The 20,466-nt window shown below is 41.4% G+C and overlaps 1 protein-coding gene across 5 annotated transcripts in view; it reads right to left on the reverse strand.

Annotated features, from left to right (window-relative positions):
* LOC141059897 (ectonucleoside triphosphate diphosphohydrolase 8-like) overlaps nucleotides 1–20,466 on the reverse strand; it is a 57,413-nt gene that overhangs the window by 29,575 nt on the left and 7,372 nt on the right. Inside the window, exons 1-2 of one of the 5 annotated variants that reach the window (XM_073556098.1) lie at nucleotides 8,458–8,593; nucleotides 2,093–2,219 (exon numbers count right to left, since the gene is read on the reverse strand). In XM_073556098.1, coding sequence (XP_073412199.1) covers nucleotides 2,093–2,219; nucleotides 8,458–8,468 — 138 coding nt within the window. In that variant the 5' untranslated portion in view covers nucleotides 8,469–8,593. Of the gene's footprint in view, nucleotides 1–2,092; nucleotides 2,220–6,261; nucleotides 6,334–8,443; nucleotides 8,595–20,466 lie in introns of those variants that run through there. The other 4 variants (XM_073556100.1, XM_073556101.1, XM_073556102.1 and 1 more) reach the window with 4 other exon arrangements.

The following is a 20,466-nucleotide window of genomic DNA, read 5'->3' on the forward strand; positions in this document are numbered from 1 at the left end:
AGACATTAGTTATCCTATACTAAATCTCGTTTACAGTTTGTATAGTACTCCAGAGCTTCGTTTATAATTCTGCTAGTTATTGGAAACACTCAGAAAGTTTGTTATCAGACGCACCCATAATTCTTATAACATCAGGTTACCGTAAAGTATAAAGAAGAGCACAAGACACAAAGTCACTAGAAAAAGCTGTGTACAGACATCCCGTCAGTAGGGAATACTGAGAGATTTCAGAATTGCAGAATCTGGAGGATAATACAGATGTTTTCTGTATAATTACTACGGCTTCATAATACAGCCTTACTATAGGGTCTGGAAAACAATAGGGGATCCATATGTTAAAGGCTGAACTTCCCTTGACAGCCCTTTCCACTTATGGTGGCCTTCTATGGATAATAGGCCCCCTTCCTACTATTTTAAACTCTTTACAACTTTGGCTTTCTGTCTGCTTTTCACTTACATTGTAAATGTCATTGTCACCTCTGTTGAATCTGTATCACAATCTGATGTTTCCTCCATGTCTGTGTCACTTCAGTGGCGGAAAGCTACTTGACTTCTTAGGCTACATAAGTTCTGCTGTTTTACCAGCTTACGCATCAAGAAACCTTCATTTATTACAAAGTCACCACGCTACCGAGCCTGTGTGCAAACCCAATGCCCCTGCAATTTGAAATGCTGAGCAAAAAGGATCCCTACTCCAACCATATGGAGGACCTGCTCGTTAGTAAAAGATTTTTGGAATTGGCTTCTTGACACGAAAGATAAAATGTTTGACAAACGGCTCTATATCTCTTGTGAATTTAATTCTAGTCAATGTTCAATTTATTATGCTGGATTTACATTGTCTGATTAGGGTGCTTTCAAGCTGTGTTTTAGCACACATTCGTTGGTCCTGTAACGGCTTGCGTTTTATCCACCAGCAAATTGGGTTTCGGGCGTAAGCTCTGACGGACAATAGACTATAATGATGCCGACAGAGTGTGTCCGGTTGCCCGCCTCCAGTAGGCGTTTGCGCCAGAAAAATGATACATGACATAGTGTACTCTGTCGGCACCATTATAGTCTATGGTCCTGTCAGCAGAAACGCCTAAATCCCGTCTTGCGTTGGATCGGACATAAACCCTGACAGGACCAATGAACAGGTGCCAAAACGCAGTTTGAAAGCAACAAAACCTTTCAAAAGCACATTCATAGTACACCAATCTCAATATTTCCCTTACAAGGGTTCAAAGATGATAGTACAAAAGAAAAGAAAAGGGCATACGGAAGAATAATGCCAGATTTAGACTACCTGCTAGCTGCACACAGGATCACACAGCGGTAGGTGCTCCCTATGCATAGGAGAGAGATTTGGGTGCACACACACACTGACATTGAGCGTGTTCTCATTTACCTCTACTGTCTCCATCGGCTTCCCACTGCTTTGTGATCCTGTGCAGTGAGTGGCCACTACATACAGGAGAGGGGGATGACAACCCGGACCCTGCAGTGTCAGTCTGCGAAGGGCTATGTATTTTTATCACCATAAAGGATGAGAATAGTAATTGAGGGGGCAGAATTTTGCACCAAGTACTTGGCCGTGGCAAGGATGCACTGAATCCCCCTCATTTACATATGTAATTAAACGCTCTTTAGAATCTAGAAATATATTAAAAACTACAGTATCAGCATGATTTTTAAATGAAAGTAGTTCAATTTGTTACTAAGTTAAACAAATAGCTGATCAGTGGCCATTTAATGCCATAAGTCGAGTGATCTAAAATTGGCATTGCTCTTGCTTTCTCTGCTAGGTTTCTTCTGGATACCTTCTCCCTTTTTTTCGCCTTCTTTTGTACTATTTCACAGGGAATGCAGAGATTGGCACACTGCATTCTGAAGTTATTGTTGACCATTTTCTCCTCAAATAATGAATAATACTTTTGAAGCTAAAATGTGCATTTTATGAGTCCAGCTAGAACTATTGCTGGACTCATAAAACGTTCATTTTATGAGCTACGATTTTATGAGTAACCAGAGGCTGTTCTGGAGTCACGGCAGAAAAAAACAGTTTGAATGGGTTTATTGAATCGCTGTATAATTCTCAACGGGTAAATACCTTAGTTCCAGGGGGAGCAGGGACCTCACCACTTCTTACCAAGGACAAAATAAGGGCAATTATTACAGATACGACCAATACAGCCAAAAGCACCAGGATGCCGATCTGCTTGGCGTCTAATCCCATCCTGCACGAGATAAAGGTAGGAGATTATATATATTCATTATAAGGGCTAAAACCATAAACCCCAGGGGGTCCCAGAGTAAAGGGTGATTTGACTAATAAAGCAATTCATAACATCTCTTAAGGGGGTTTTGCACATAGCGATATCGCTAGCAATATCGCTATAACGTCACCGATTTTGTGATGCTATGTATATCGCTATGTGTGATACTTACCTCCGACCGGCTCCCCCGCTGTCTGTCACTGATCACGCGAGATCGGCCGGCTCCATTTCTCGTCGGGCGCTTCTTACTGGGCTTCCTGTGGCGCCGACGAGCGACGTATGGAGGCGGGCGGGAGGACGTCGTCAGGATCGCCGCATCTGAAAGGTAAGTATCGTCCACTGTATCGCTACTGCATCGCTGTGAGATCTGCCTGTTTGGCAGCTCACCAGCGATCATTTAGCGATGCACCAACGATCCTGACCGAGAAGTATCATGGTCGGGATCTCTGGTGCATCGCTAAATGTAAAAGGGCCTTTAAGGTTTGCTGTGAATTAAATCAGAAACGATTGCACTTAAGGGCCTGTCACACTTAGCGATATCGCTAGCAATATTGCTATAACGTCACTGGTTTTTGTAACGACCCCCGACCGCTGCTATTTCACTGGTGAGATCTGCCTGTGTGGCAGCTCACTAGCGACCACTTAGCGATGCACCAGCGATCCTGACCGCGTTATATCGCTGGTCAGGATCGCTGGTGCATCGCTAAGTGTGACAGCACCTTTAGTATAGGGATCCTCTGTGCAATTAGTGCATTTCTGTAATGCTTCCCATTCCTTGCGCTGTCTGTGAAGCATTCGGCTATGTGCACACGCTGCGGATTCTGCTGCGGATCCGCAGCGGTTTTGGCTCTGCGGGTTGGCAGCAGATTCTGCTGCGTTGTACAGTACCTTTATTTCCTATGGAAAAAAACCCCGCAGTGTACATGCTGCAGATTTTTCCCCGCGGATTTGCTGTGGGTTACAATCCGCAGCATGTCAATTCTTTGTGCGGTTTCCGCTGCGGTTTCACACCTCATCATTATGAGGTGTGAAACCTCAGGGCAAAACCGCAGGCTAATCCGCAGATAAACCGCAGGACTTTTGTCCTGCGGATTTACCTGCGGATTTTTCGACAAAATCCGCACAACCTAAAAACTACATGGGCACATAGCCTTAGACCTGGGTGCATTCACTAGCTGGAGTTTTTATCCAAGACATTTTAATCATCCATCCATGAAACTCGAGCTGTTTACAATATCTGCGATAACGTCTGACCCGCTCCCAAATACCTCACTCACGTTATGTTTTCATATGGGGATCATTCATCAAAGTGAATTTTACATCTACTATGACTACTGGACAAGATGGGAAACCTCAGGACAAGATGGGAAACCTCAAGTCACATTACATCAATGTAACAATGTCCCCTGTTTATACTGACTGCTCAGATGTTTATTGATATCACCCCCAATTTTTAGGGCCCCCATACACATTAGAGTAGTATGGGCTAAACCAGCTGATATCAACAGGTTCGACCCACGGTTTAATGTGTATAGGGGCACCGCCGACTGATGCCTGTTGATCATGCATGTCTAATGTAGGACTGCTGATTGCATTATTCTCCCAAAGATAAGCCGCCATGTCAGCGGCTTTCACATAGAGAACACAGGAGCACTTGGCCGTGCGTGGGCTCCACTGTATGGGAGAGTCAGCTGAGATGGCCATCAGCCAAACAATCGATTAGAAGCTTCCTTCAGCTGAGGGCCATCTAACGTGAATAGCCAGCATTAGTTTCCATCTGGGATGGACAATTGCCAGTGACCTAAAACTGGGTTTGATACTTCTTACGGTATGTGCACATGTTGCGGATTCGTCTGCAGAATCCGCAGGTCAAAATGCTTGCATTTTAACTGCGGATTTACTGAGGATTTCCTGCGGATTTCTAGAGGATTTAGTGCGGATTTCGCCTGCGTTTTACACCTGAGGATTCCTATAATGGAATAGGTGTAAAAATGCTGCGGAATCCTCATAAAGAATTGACATGCTACGGAAAACCGCTGCGCTTCCGCGAGGATTTTTCCGCAGCATGTGCACAGCGGTTTTTGTTTTCCATAGGATAACATGGTACTGTACACTGCATGGAAAACTGCGGATCCACAGGGCCAAATCCGCTGCTGATCTGCAGATGAATCCGCAACATGTGCACATACCCATAAAGGGTTTATTTTCTTTGTATAGTTCCCTTTCCTTAGAAGGGTTCTCTTCAATAAATCAAGTCAGTCATATAAGAGCTCCAATATCAGCTGAGATGTCCCTACTTGATTTTTGATGAGCTCAGAGGGCTGGAGATGAGGCAGAAACACTAATTTCTGTGATAAAACAGGCAGGGAAGTGTATTACCTAAATAGTAGCAGCCGTGAGCCCCTACTGTTTTGTATGTACACTCATCATAACTGACTTATGCTTCCCCCACCTGGCCTTGAGTTGTAGTATGTGCTGACTATGAACTGGAGCAGTTCTGAAAGGACACAGCCATTACACAGTACACAGCAGGGACACATTTATAAAATTACCATAGCACAGGAATATTTTTTGAATGCATCCAATTGTGAAACATATTATTCCAAGATCTATTGATTAAAATGTACTTTGTTTGTGAGACAACTGCTTTAAGGATATGACTGTACACTCACCACCATATTTGGGCAACAGTCATACCTGCCTGCAGGGGCTGATAAGTGCACAAGTGTGGAGTAAACCTAAAGATGGAGTCACACATAGCGACTTACCAGCGATCCCGACAACGATATCAACGTGTCAGGATCGCTGGTAAGTCGCTATGTGATCGCTGGTGAGCTGTCAAACAGCTTCACCAGCGATCAACACAGCGATGCCGAGCGCCCGGCATCGCTGTGTTCGTTAGCGCTGATGCCATATCCCTGTAAAAAAATAGAATTAAAATAAAAAATATTGTTATTCTCACCTTCCGACGTCCCGCGCAGCCATCCCACCTCTCTCCACGCTCCGGTCCCAGTGATCCTTTGCGAGAATGACCGCGAGAATGTCACGGTCTTGCGGCAGCGCGACGTCTCGCGGTCATTCGTGCAAAGGATCACTGGGACCGGAGCGTGGAGAGAGGTGGGATGGCTGCGCGGGACGTCGGAAGGTGAGAATAACAATATTTTTAATTTTTTTTATTATTTTTTCCAGCTGATTGCTGGTCTCCCGCCTGTCACACGCAGCGATGCGTGCTGGCCAGCGAGAGACCAGCGATGAAAAATATGTCCAGAGGTTTCTTGCAGCGATCAGCGATACCGGCAGGGGGGCCGGTCGCTGATTGCTGTCACACACAGCTATCTCGCTGGTGAGATCGCTGTTGCGTCACAAAAGTTGTGACTCAGCAGCGATCTCGCTAGCGAGATTGCTATGTGTGACTCCCGCTTAAGGTATTACCAGCACCAGGATATTGGGTAAGATCTTGGTGTATAATTAATTAGTTAATCTTGCCCATGATATTCCATGACAATAGCTGTTTGACCCAGAAACCCCACAGCAGTATTTGCAGCGGCCGTACAGCTGATTCTTAAATTTTGCAAGCAACTGTGCAATTTTCTAACTTACGGTACTTGGTTAAGATCTCTGCTTACTGGAATTAGAGAAACTCTTTATTACTTTCTGCCAGAGGCTGAAAATCTGTCCTGGTCATCAGATGATCAGCTCCACACCTCATAATAATATACAGTGAGCCGTGAACTTGTGCGATCGTCACATAGCTAGCACAGATTTACGATTTCCTATGCACTGACCGCAAGCAGCGGTCAAGAAAAATCATAAGGAATATGCAGGGTATGTGACAAAATTGAGCAACTTTACATAACAGATTGAACCTGGAAAAGTAAAATGAGCCTTTCCACATTTAGTATCCTGATTCTTAGCATATTGCAAAGAAGTAACAGAAGGAAGTGAGATTAACGCTGCGTAATTCAGAAATAAGCCATGGAAATACCAGATTCAGTACACCCACCCAGCAAAGACAGCATTTGCAAGTGAGATAAAAGTACTAGGAAAATTTTGCAAACAGCTGCTGTCGGGGGACAAAAACCTTAATGGCTTCTAGGAAGGAGGCAGATGCAGGGATTTGTATCAGTTCTTAAGATGCTTCAGTAAATAAGTATTGTGTGTGGACCTCCCTGGACAAGCTCTCTCCTCCGAGTGTCAGTGCTCTGTGCTCCGATCACATGCGAGAATTGGAGCACTGGTACGGAGGAGACGGAGAAAGTAATTTCCCCATCTCCTCCATTGCTGGCGTCTGCGGAAATTGCACTGCACTCGGGTGATATCTGAGTGCACTGCGATGTTTCACACGCACCCAAAGGCTTTTATGGGTGCGTGCAATCCAACTCTTGGATGCAATCTCGGCATGCGGCAGATGTGAGCTGCACCACAGAGAAACATTGGGTTGAGTGCAATCCAATTTTTTATTGGATTCCACTTGTCCGATTTCATTGCACGTGAGAGCGAGCACTTAAGATGCACAGAAGTTGCACACGTCAGTGTCTCCGATATGTATGGTGACAGTTTTCTCACGTACTGGAGACACTGACTCTTGTAGACCCATTCAAATGAATGGGTCTATGTACGTGTCAGCGTGTTTTCACGGACCATGTGCAAAACACACTGACATGTGTTTTTTTGAGCAACAGCACAGATCACACGGTACCGGAAATATCAGGACGTGTGAAACCGGCCATAAACACAGCAGTTTTTTTTGTTGTTTGTTACCATGGAGACACACAGTCTGCTTAGAAGCTGTGAACTCAAATATAAAACAATTTTCATGGCGTCCTCTCAATCCATTTTTCTTTTTAGATTTAAAAAAAAAAAAGAAAAGCAAACTTGCAATTGACTATTAAACGTGTTGCCTATGATTAGAAAGGCAAGACTGATTTATTCCTCAAAACAGTGCCACACCTGTTCACAGGTTATATGTGATATTGCAGCTTAACCCATTACATCAATGAAGCTGATCTGACGAGACACAACACATGGATAACCCCTTCAAGAGCTCATAATCATCTGCGTAAATAAAATCGATCCGATGTTGATCCAGAAAAACAGGACGAGTGTCATGCGAGTATAATGCGATTTTTCTCACATGGTCACATCGTATGACCACTGTATGACATGCGTAATCAATGCATTTTTTTCTCTGCAACCACTATTCTACAATCATTTACAGTGTTCTATGCTACAGAATGATAATGTATCTGTAAAAATTGGACAGCATGTGGATGGTCTGTGTGCCATCCGTTTTTTTTCTCGCCCCCATTGACTTGCATTGGTGAATCTCATCCGATATACGCGGCCACTCGCAGCATGCTGCCGTTTTTTTTCTGATCCAGATTCCAGCTGAGAAAAAAAATTGCAGGTCATCACTAACTTGAATAACATTGGTCAGCGTGCAATCCAATTTTTTTATTGGATTGCGCCCGTCCGGTTTAAACGCAGATGAGTATGAGCACTAAAGCCTCTTTCACACTTCCATTTTTTGTAGTCAGTTAAAACCCGCCAAAATGGCGGAAAGCGGATCCGTTTGTAACTGATGCAAACGGATGCCACTGGACCGTTGTTTTGAGGGATCCGTTCAATGCAGAATTTTAAAGGAACCGCAGTCCGAGAGAGAGAGAGAGACAGGCATGCCGGCGGACGCAAACATTTTGGCGGATCCGCAAAAAAACGGATCCAACGGATGGCCATCCGTCAAGATCCGCCGGTAATGCAACTCAATGGGGAAAAAAAGGATCCGCCAAAAAAAAATGGTGGATCCGTTTTTTTTCAAAAACTGGCGGATTTTGACTGATGGTCAAAAACGGAAGTGTGAAAGAGGCCTAAGTCTTATAAACCATGTCCGCATTCCGATACTTGTAGCTGTAAAATGTATCCATGTATATGTCGTAATCAATCCACTGAAATCTCTGAGATTCCAGGGCAGGTATTTCTCCTACACGTGGTGAATTTGCACGTGCCTGGGAGCACCTCATATTGTGACCTATTTACAAGTCTGTGTTGTTTGGTTGGGACGAATGGAGGTGTTACCATGTAGCTGGAAAAAGATTAATCAATTTTATATAGAAAAAAATGCCTCCTGACTGCTGCAATAATAAACAATACAAAATACACATCCTGCTATACAATGATATAAGCACCATGCTGGTATTACCTAGGCATCATCTCTATATAACTCTATATGTGCAGCTGGTATAACCTGGGCATCTCTAGTATATAATGATATACCGTGGCTTGAGAAAGTATTCACCCCACCACCCACACCCACACCCACCTCCCCTTGGGATTTTTTGTGTTTTGCTACATCACAACCTGGAATTTCACTGTTTCTTCTTTTTATGTTTTTTTGAGGGTTTGCATCAGTTCATGCCTGTAACTGTGACAATTTGGTTTTCTTCTTATTGTCAAGCAAACCACAAAGAGAGCAAAAGAAAATAAATGAAAACTTCACTGTGCATAACTATTTCCCCTTCCCTCCCCCCAGCTAACGTCAGTACTTTGTAGAGCCTCCTTTTGTGTCAATTACAGCCGCAGTTCTTTTTGGATGAGTCTCTATGAGCTTTCCACATTTTGCCACTCGGATTTTTGTCCATTCATCAAGGCAAAACTGTTCCATCTCCTTCAAATTAGATCGTTTCCTCTGGTGAACAGCAATCTTTAAGGCCACATGCACACATTCAGTATTTGGTGAGTTTTCTACCCCAGTATTTGTAAGCCAAACCCAGGAATGGAACGGAGAGGGGAAAAGCATAATAGAAACATTTGTGCCCCTTCTGCATTTATCACCCACTCCGGGTTTTGGCTTACAAATACTGGGGTAACAGAGTGTCACTGCATATTAATTCCTTTTACCAAAATTTCAAAATTACATCTCAAAGAGCTTTGCTGTCTCTTGATTTGGAACTAGTTGATCCGTCTGTTAAATTCGTTATCATTCATATTTTTCTAGTAACTAAGAATTTAATTGCTTTTTGGTGGAAAAAACCCGACCCACCATTATTTTCTGAAGTTCTAGATAGGATCCATCAGCACAGCTCTATAGAAAAGAAATTTGCATTTGTAAATGACGGAATAAGCAGATACTCCAACAAATGGAAGGTATGGAATACTAAATTTTGCAATGCTTAATTCTATTTGGTGTGGTTTGAATTTGCTAGCTTGACTTAAATATATACATTGTGCACGCGGTTACGAAAACTTAATCTTGTATATTCATGTACTAGTAAGGTATGGTCAAATTAGACTTGAGTTCTCTATTTTTTATCCCCTTATCCCCTTAACCCTTTGCCTTCCCTTATTATTCCCTTTTTTTCCCTTTACTTCCCTCCCCTTTCCCATCCTGTTATTTTACTAAAAATCTAATTGTTTGAAAACAAATACTGGGGTAAAAAATTCACCAAATACTGAATGTGTGCATGTGGCCAAAGTCTGATCACAGATTCTCAATTGGATTAAGGTCTGGGCTTTGACTAGGCCATTCCAGAAGATTTAAACGTTTCCCCTTAAGCCACTCTAGTGTTGCTGTATCAGTATTCATTTGGCCATTGTCTTGTTGGAGGGTGAACCTCTATCCCAGTCTCAAATCACTGACAGACTGAAACAGGTTTTGCTCAAGAATATCCCTGTATTTTGCACCATTCATCCTCCCCTCAACTCGGACCATTTTCCTTGTCCCTGCTCCAGGAAAACATCCCCACAGCATGATGCTGCCACCACTTTTCACTGTGGGGATGGTGTTCTTTGGGTGATGAACTGTGTTGGTTTGGCGCCAGACATAAAGTTAACCTTTGTAGCCAAAAAGTTCAATTTTGGTCTCATCTGACCAAAGCACCTTTCTCCAAACATTTGATGAGTCTCACACATGTCTTTTGGCAAGCTCAAAACATGCCTTACATTTTTTGTGTGTAAGTAAAGGGGTTTTCTGCCCACTCTTGCACATAGGCCACCTTTATGGAGTGTATGGCTTATTGTGGTCATATCAACAGATACTCCAGTTTTTCCTTGGGAACTCTGCAGTTCCTTCAGGGTTACCTTTGGTCTCTGTGCTGCCTCTCTGATTAATGCCCACCTTGCCCGGGCTGAGAGTTTTGGTGGTCAGCACTCTCTTGACTGGTTTAATGGTAATGGATATGATGGTGCTCCGGGGGATCAGAGATTGGGATTTTTTTTGTAACCCAACCCTGACTTGTATTTCTCAACAACTCTGTCCTTGACTTATTTTGAGATCTCCTAGGTCTTCATGGTGTTAGTGCTTAATAGTGTTGCAGCCTCTGTGGCCTTTCAGAAAAGGTAAAGTGCATATACTGACAGACATGTGACACTTAGATTGCACACAGGTGGATGACCTTGGGTATCTTCTGTATATAATTATACACGTACAGTTGGTATACATAAACCTGAGCGTCTCCTGTATATAATTATATATATATAAAGCTGGTATAACCTGGGCATCTCCTTCATTTAATTATATATGTACAGCAGGTATAACCTGGGTATATTGTATACATAATTATACATGCACAGCTGTTATAACTTGGGTATCTTTTGTATATAATTATGTACAGCTGGCATAACATGGGCATTGCCTGTATATAATTATACATGTACAGTTGGTTTCAGCTGGTATAACCTGAGTATCTTCTGAATATAATTATATGTGTACAGCTTGTATAAGTCATACATCCTACTGTATATAGTGATATGTAGCATGCTGGTATAACCAGGGTATCTTGTGTACAGCTAGTATAAGTTATATATCTTCTTGTATCTGGTGATATGGAGCATGCTGGTGCAAGCTAGGTATCTTCTGTACAGTTGATATAAGTTATATATCTTCTTGTATCTCGTGATATAGAGCATGCTGGTATAACCTGGGTATCTTCTGAACAGCTGGTATATTATAAATCTTCCTGTATCTAGTGATATGGAGCATGCTGGTATAACCTATGTATCTTCTGTACAGGTAGTATAAGTTATATATCTTCTTGTATCTAGTGATATGGAGCATGCTGGTATAACCTGGGTATCTTCTGTACAGCTGGTATGTTATATATTTTCTTGTATCTAGTGATATGGAGCATGTTGTTATAACCTGGGTATCTTCTGTACAGCTGGTATAAGTTATAAATCTTCTTGTATCTAGTGATATGGAGCATGCTGGTATAACCTGGGTGTCTTCTGTACAGCTAGTGTGAGTTATAAATCTTCTTGTATCTAGTGATATGGAGCATGCTGGTATAACCTGGGTATCTTCTGTACAGCTGGCATAAGTTATAAATCTTCTTGTATCTAGTGATATGGAGCATGCTGGTATAACCTGGGTATCTTCTGTACAGCTAGTGTGAGTTATTAATCTTCTTGTATCTAGTGATATGGAGCATGCTGGTATAACCTGGGTATCTTCTGTACAGCTAGTATAAGTTATAAATCTTCTTCTATCTAGTGATATGGAGCATGTTGGTATAACCTGGGTATCTTCTGTACAGCTGGTATGTTATAAATCTTCTTGGATCTAGTGATATGGAGCATGCTGGTATAACCTGGGTATCTTCTGTACAGCTAGTATAAGTTATAAATCTTCTTGTATCTGGTGATATGGAGCATGCTGGTATAACCTGGGTATCTTCTGTACAGCTAGTATAAGTTATAAATCTTCTTGTATCTGGTGATATGGAGCATGCTGGTATAACCTGGGCATCTTCTGTACAGCTAGTATAAGTTATAAATCTTCTTGTATCTGGTGATATGGAGCATGCTGGTATAACCTGGGTATCTTCTGTACAGCTGGTATAAGTTATAAATCTTCTTGTATCTGGTGATATGGAGCATGCTGATATAACCTGGGCATCTTCTGTACAGCTGGTGTAAGTTATAAATCTTCTTGTATCTAGTGATATGGAGCATGCTGGTATAACCTGGGTATCTTCTGTACAGCTGGTATAAGTTATAAATCTTCTTGTATCAGGTGATATGGAGCATGGTGGTATAATCTGGGTATCTTCTGTACAGCTGGTATAAGTTATTAATCTTCTTGTATCTGGTGATATGGAGCATGCTGGTATAACCTTGGTATTTTCTGTACAGCTAGTATAAGTTATAAATCTTCTTGTATCTGGTGATATGAAGCATGCTGGTATAACCTGGGTATCTTCTGTACAGCTGGTATGTTATAAATCTTCTTGTATCTGGTGATATGGAGCATGCTGGTATAACCTGGGTATCTTCTGTACAGCTGGTATGTTATAAATCTTCTTGTATCTAGTGATATGGAGCATGCTGGTATAACCTGGGTATCTTCTGTACAGCTAGTATAAGTTATAAATCTTCTTCTATCTAGTGATATGGAGCATGCTGGTATAACCTGGGTATCTTCTGTACAGCTGGTATGTTATAAGTCTTCTTGTATCTAGTGATATGGAGCATGGTGGTATAACCTGGGAATCTTCTGTACAGCTAGTATAAGTAATAAATCTTCTTGTATCTAGTTATATGGAGCATGTTGGTATAACCTGGGTATCTTCTGTACAGCTGGTATGTTATATATTTTCTTGTATCTAGTGATATGGAGCATGTTGGTATAACCTGGGCATCTTCTGTACAGCTGGTATAAGTTATAAATCTTCTTGGATCTAGTGATATGGAGCATGCTGGTATAACCTGGGTATCTTCTGTACAGCTAGTATAAGTTATAAATCTTCTTGTATCTGGTGATATGGAGCATGCTGGTATAACCTGGGCATCTTCTGTACAGCTAGTATAAGTTATAAATCTTCTTGTATCTGGTGATATGGAGCATGCTGGTATAACCTGGGTATCTTCTGTACAGCTGGTATAAGTTATAAATCTTCTTGTATCTGGTGATATGGAGCATGCTGATATAACCTGGGCATCTTCTGTACAGCTGGTATAAGTTATAAATCTTCTTGTATCTAGTGATATGGAGCATGCTGGTATAACCTGGGTATCTTCTGTACAGCTGGTATAAGTTATAAATCTTCTTGTATCTGGTGATATGGAGCATGCTGGTATAACCTTGGTATTTTCTGTACAGCTAGTATAAGTTATAAATCTTCTTGTATCTGGTGATATGGAGCATGCTGGTATAACCTGGGTATCTTCTGTACAGCTGGTATGTTATAAATCTTCTTGTATCTGGTGATATGGAGCACGCTGGCATAACCTGGGAATCTTCTGTACAGCTGGTATAAGTTATAAATCTTCTTGTATCTAGTGATATGGAGCATGCTGGTATAACCTGGGTATCTTCTGTATAGCTGGTATAAGTTACAGTGGGGAAAAAAAGTATTTAGTCAGTCAGCAATAGTGCAAGTTCCACCACTTAAAAAGATGAGAGGCATCTGTAATTTACATCATAGGTAGACCTCAACTATGGGAGACAAACTGAGAAAAAAAAATCCAGAAAATCACATTGTCTGTTTTTTTTTCATTTTATTTGCATATTATGGTGGAAAATAAGTATTTGGTCAGAAACAAAACTTCATCTCAATACTTTGTGATATATCCTTTGTTGGCAATGACAGAGGTCAAACGTTTTCTGTAAGTCTTCACAAGGTTGCCACACACTGTTGTTGGTATGTTGGCCCATTCCTCCATGCAGATCTCCTCTAGAGCAGTGATGTTTTTGGCTTTTCGCTTGGCAACACGGACTTTCAACTCCCTCCAAAGGTTTTCTATAGGGTTGAGATCTGGAGACTAGCTAGGCCACTCCAGGACCTTGAAATGCTTCTTACGAAGCCACTCCTTCGTTGCCCTGGCGGTGTGCTTTGGATCATTGTCATGTTGAAAGACCCAGCCACGTTTCATCTTCAATGCCCTTGCTGATGGAAGGAGGTTTGCACTCAAAATCTCACGATACATGGCCCCATTCATTCTTTCATGTACCCGGATCAGTCGTCCTGGCCCCTTTGCAGAGAAACAGCCCCAAAGCATGATGTTTCCACCACCATGCTTTACAGTAGGTATGGTGTTTGATGGATGCAACTCAGTATTCTTTTTCCTCCAAACACGACAAGTTGTGTTTCTACCAAACAGTTCCAGTTTGGTTTCATCAGACCATAGGACATTCTCCCCAAACTCCTCTGGATCATCCAAATGCTCTCTAGCAAACTTCAGACGGGCCCGGACATGTACAGGCTTAAGCAGTGGGACACGTCTGGCACTGCAGGATCTGAGTCCATGGTGGCGTAGTGTGTTACTTATGGTAGGCCTTGTTACATTGGTCCCAGCTCTCTGCAGTTCATTCACTAGGTCCCCCCGCGTGGTTCTGGGATTTTTGCTCACCGTTCTTGTGATCATTCTGACCCCACGGGGTGGGATTTTGCGTGGAGCACCAGATCGAGGGAGATTATCAGTGGTCTTGTATGTCTTCCATTTTCTAATTATTGCTCCGACAGTTGATTTCTTCACTCCAAGCTGGTTGGCTATTGCAGATTCAGTCTTCCCAGCCTGGTGCAGGGCTACAATTTTGTTTCTGGTGTCCTTTGACAGCTCTTTGGTCTTCATCATAGTGGAGTTTGGAGTCAGACTATTTGAGGGTGTGCACAGGTGTCTTTTTATACTGATAACAAGTTTAAACAGGTGCCATTACTACAGGTAATGAGTGGAGGAAAGAGGAGACTCTTAAAGAAGAAGTTACAGGTCTGTGAGAGCCAGAATTCTTGATTGCTTGTTTCTGACCAAATACTTATTTTCCACCATAATATGCAAATAAAATGAAAAAAAAACAGACAATGTGATTTTCTGGATTTTTTTTCTCAGTTTGTCTCCCATAGTTGAGGTCTACCTATGATGTAAATTACAGACGCCTCTCATCTTTTTAAGTGGTGATATGAAGCATGCTGGTATAACCTGGGTATCTTCTGTATAGCTGGTATGTTATAAATCTTCTTGTATCTGGTGATATGGAGCATGCTGGTATAACCTGGGTATCTTCTGTACAGCTGGTATAAGTTATAAATCTTCTTGTATCTGGTGATATGGAGCATGGTATAACCTGGGTATCTTCTGTACAGCTGGTATAAGTTATAAATCTTCTTGTATCTGGTGATATGGAGCATGCTGGTATAACCTGTGTATCTTCTGTACAGCTGGTATAAGTTATAAATCTTCTTGTATCTGGTGATATGGAGCATGTTGGTATAACCTGGGTATCTTCTGTATAGTTGGTATGTTATAAATCTTCTTGTATCTAGTGATATGGAGCATGCTGGTATAACCTGGGTATCTTCTGTACAGCTGGTATGTTATATATTTTCTTGTATCTAGTGATATGGAGCATGTTGTTATAACCTGGGTATCTTCTGTACAGCTGGTATAAGTTATAAATCTTCTTGTATCTAGTGATATGGAGCATGCTGGTATAACCTGGGTGTCTTCTGTACAGCTAGTGTGAGTTATAAATCTTCTTGTATCTAGTGATATGGAGCATGCTGGTATAACCTGGGTATCTTCTGTACAGCTGGCATAAGTTATAAATCTTCTTGTATCTAGTGATATGGAGCATGCTGGTATAACCTGGGTATCTTCTGTACAGCTAGTGTGAGTTATTAATCTTCTTGTATCTAGTGATATGGAGCATGCTGGTATAACCTGGGTATCTTCTGTACAGCTGGTATGTTATAAATCTTCTTGTATCTAGTGATATGGAGCATGCTGGTATAACCTGGGTATCTTCTGTACAGCTAGTATAAGTTATAAATCTTCTTCTATCTAGTGATATGGAGCATGTTGGTATAACCTGGGTATCTTCTGTACAGCTGGTATGTTATAAATCTTCTTGGATCTAGTGATATGGAGCATGCTGGTATAACCTGGGTATCTTCTGTACAGCTAGTATAAGTTATAAATCTTCTTGTATCTGGTGATATGGAGCATGCTGGTATAACCTGGGTATCTTCTGTACAGCTAGTATAAGTTATAAATCTTCTTGTATCTGGTGATATGGAGCATGCTGGTATAACCTGGGCATCTTCTGTACAGCTAGTATAAGTTATAAATCTTCTTGTATCTGGTGATATGGAGCATGCTGGTATAACCTGGGTATCTTCTGTACAGCTAGTATAAGTTATAAATCTTCTTGTATCTGGTGATATGGAGCATGCTGGTATAACCTGGGCATCTTCTGTACAGCTAGTATAAGTTATAAATCTTCTTGTATCTGGTGATATGGAGCATGCTGGTATAACCTGGGTATCTTCTGTACAGCTGGTATAAGTTATAAATCTTCTTGTATCTAGTGATATGGAGCATGCTGGTATAACCTGGGTATCTTCTGTACAGCTAGTATAAGTTATAAATCTTCTTGTATCTGGTGATATGGAGCATGCTGGTATAACCTGGGCATCTTCTGTACAGCTAGTATAAGTTATAAATCTTCTTGTATCTGGTGATATGGAGCATGCTGGTATAACCTGGGTATCTTCTGTACAGCTGGTATAAGTTATAAATCTTCTTGTATCTGGTGATATGGAGCATGCTGATATAACCTGGGCATCTTCTGTACAGCTGGTATAAGTTATAAATCTTCTTGTATCTAGTGATATGGAGCATGCTGGTATAACCTGGGTATCTTCTGTACAGCTGGTATAAGTTATAAATCTTCTTGTATCAGGTGATATGGAGCATGGTGGTATAATCTGGGTATCTTCTGTACAGCTGGTATAAGTTATAAATCTTCTTGTATCTGGTGATATGGAGCATGCTGGTATAACCTTGGTATTTTCTGTACAGCTAGTATAAGTTATAAATCTTCTTGTATCTGGTGATATGGAGCATGCTGGTATAACCTGGGTATCTTCTGTACAGCTGGTATAAGTTATAAATCTTCTTGTATCTGGTGATATGGAGCATGCTGATATAACCTGGGCATCTTCTGTACAGCTGGTATAAGTTATAAATCTTCTTGTATCTAGTGATATGGAGCATGCTGGTATAACCTGGGTATCTTCTGTACAGCTGGTATAAGTTATAAATCTTCTTGTATCTGGTGATATGGAGCATGCTGGTATAACCTTGGTATTTTCTGTACAGCTAGTATAAGTTATAAATCTTCTTGTATCTGGTGATATGGAGCATGCTGGTATAACCTGGGTATCTTCTGTACAGCTGGTATAAGTTATAAATCTTCTTTTATCTGGCGATATGGAGCATGGTGGTATAACCTGGGTATCTTCTGTACAGCTAGTATAAGTTATAAATCTTCTTGTATCTAGTGATATGGAGCATGCTGGTATAACTTGGGTATCTTCTGTACAGCTGGTATAAGTTATAAATCTTCTTGTATCTGGCGATATGGAGCATGGTGGTATAACCTGGGTATCTTCTGTACAGCTGGTATAAGTTATTAATCTTCTTGTATCTGGTGATATGGAGCATGCTGGTATAACCTTGGTATTTTCTGTACAGCTAGTATAAGTTATAAATCTTCTTGTATCTGGTGATATGAAGCATGCTGGTATAACCTGGGTATCTTCTGTACAGCTGGTATGTTATAAATCTTCTTGTATCTGGTGATATGGAGCACGCTGGCATAACCTGGGAATCTTCTGTACAGCTGGTATAAGTTATAAATCTTCTTGTATCTAGTGATATGGAGCATGCTGGTATAACCTGGGTATCTTCTGTATAGCTGGTATAAGTTACAGTGGGGAAAAAAAGTATTTAGTCAGTCAGCAATAGTGCAAGTTCCACCACTTAAAAAGATGAGAGGCATCTGTAATTTACATCATAGGTAGACCTCAACTATGGGAGACAAACTGAGAAAAAAAAATCCAGAAAATCACATTGTCTGTTTTTTTTTCATTTTATTTGCATATTATGGTGGAAAATAAGTATTTGGTCAGAAACAAAACTTCATCTCAATACTTTGTGATATATCCTTTGTTGGCAATGACAGAGGTCAAACGTTTTCTGTAAGTCTTCACAAGGTTGCCACACACTGTTGTTGGTATGTTGGCCCATTCCTCCATGCAGATCTCCTCTAGAGCAGTGATGTTTTTGGCTTTTCGCTTGGCAACACGGACTTTCAACTCCCTCCAAAGGTTTTCTATAGGGTTGAGATCTGGAGACTAGCTAGGCCACTCCAGGACCTTGAAATGCTTCTTACGAAGCCACTCCTTCGTTGCCCTGGCGGTGTGCTTTGGATCATTGTCATGTTGAAAGACCCAGCCACGTTTCATCTTCAATGCCCTTGCTGATGGAAGGAGGTTTGCACTCAAAATCTCACGATACATGGCCCCATTCATTCTTTCATGTACCCGGATCAGTCGTCCTGGCCCCTTTGCAGAGAAACAGCCCCAAAGCATGATGTTTCCACCACCATGCTTTACAGTAGGTATGGTGTTTGATGGATGCAACTCAGTATTCTTTTTCCTCCAAACACGACAAGTTGTGTTTCTACCAAACAGTTCCAGTTTGGTTTCATCAGACCATAGGACATTCTCCCCAAACTCCTCTGGATCATCCAAATGCTCTCTAGCAAACTTCAGACGGGCCCGGACATGTACAGGCTTAAGCAGTGGGACACGTCTGGCACTGCAGGATCTGAGTCCATGGTGGCGTAGTGTGTTACTTATGGTAGGCCTTGTTACATTGGTCCCAGCTCTCTGCAGTTCATTCACTAGGTCCCCCCGCGTGGTTCTGGGATTTTTGCTCACCGTTCTTGTGATCATTCTGACCCCACGGGGTGGGATTTTGCGTGGAGCACCAGATCGAGGGAGATTATCAGTGGTCTTGTATGTCTTCCATTTTCTAATTATTGCTCCGACAGTTGATTTCTTCACTCCAAGCTGGTTGGCTATTGCAGATTCAGTCTTCCCAGCCTGGTGCAGGGCTACAATTTTGTTTCTGGTGTCCTTTGACAGCTCTTTGGTCTTCATCATAGTGGAGTTTGGAGTCAGACTATTTGAGGGTGTGCACAGGTGTCTTTTTATACTGATAACAAGTTTAAACAGGTGCCATTACTACAGGTAATGAGTGGAGGAAAGAGGAGACTCTTAAAGAAGAAGTTACAGGTCTGTGAGAGCCAGAATTCTTGATTGCTTGTTTCTGACCAAATACTTATTTTCCACCATAATATGCAAATAAAATGAAAAAAAAACAGACAATGTGATTTTCTGGATTTTTTTTCTCAGTTTGTCTCCCATAGTTGAGGTCTACCTATGATGTAAATTACAGACGCCTCTCATCTTTTTAAGTGGTGATATGAAGCATGCTGGTATAACCTGGGTATCTTCTGTATAGCTGGTATGTTATAAATCTTCTTGTATCTGGTGATATGGAGCATGCTGGTATAACCTGGGTATCTTCTGTACAGCTGGTATAAGTTATAAATCTTCTTGTATCTGGTGATATGGAGCATGGTATAACCTGGGTATCTTCTGTACAGCTGGTATAAGTTATAAATCTTCTTGTATCTGGTGATATGGAGCATGCTGGTATAACCTGTGTATCTTCTGTACAGCTGGTATAAGTTATAAATCTTCTTGTATCTGGTGATATGGAGCATGTTGGTATAACCTGGGTATCTTCTGTATAGTTGGTATGTTATAAATCTTCTTGTATCTAGTGATATGGAGCATGCTGGTATAACCTGGGTATCTTCTGTACAGCTGGTATGTTATATATTTTCTTGTATCTAGTGATATGGAGCATGTTGTTATAACCTGGGTATCTTCTGTACAGCTGGTATAAGTTATAAATCTTCTTGTATCTAGTGATATGGAGCATGCTGGTATAACCTGGGTGTCTTCTGTACAGCTAGTGTGAGTTATAAATCTTCTTGTATCTAGTGATATGGAGCATGCTGGTATAACCTGGGTATCTTCTGTACAGCTGGCATAAGTTATAAATATTCTTGTATCTAGTGATATGGAGCATGCTGGTATAACCTGGGTATCTTCTGTACAGCTAGTGTGAGTTATTAATCTTCTTGTATCTAGTGATATGGAGCATGCTGGTATAACCTGGGTATCTTCTGTACAGCTGGTATGTTATAAATCTTCTTGTATCTAGTGATATGGAGCATGCTGGTATAACCTGGGTATCTTCTGTACAGCTAGTATAAGTTATAAATCTTCTTCTATCTAGTGATATGGAGCATGTTGGTATAACCTGGGTATCTTCTGTACAGCTGGTATGTTATAAA

This window comes from Dendrobates tinctorius, unplaced genomic scaffold (genome assembly GCF_039654945.1).
Source record: "Dendrobates tinctorius isolate UK_male_01 unplaced genomic scaffold, ASM3965494v1 ptg000231l, whole genome shotgun sequence".
In the NCBI taxonomy this organism is placed as follows: domain Eukaryota; kingdom Metazoa; phylum Chordata; class Amphibia; order Anura; family Dendrobatidae; genus Dendrobates; species Dendrobates tinctorius.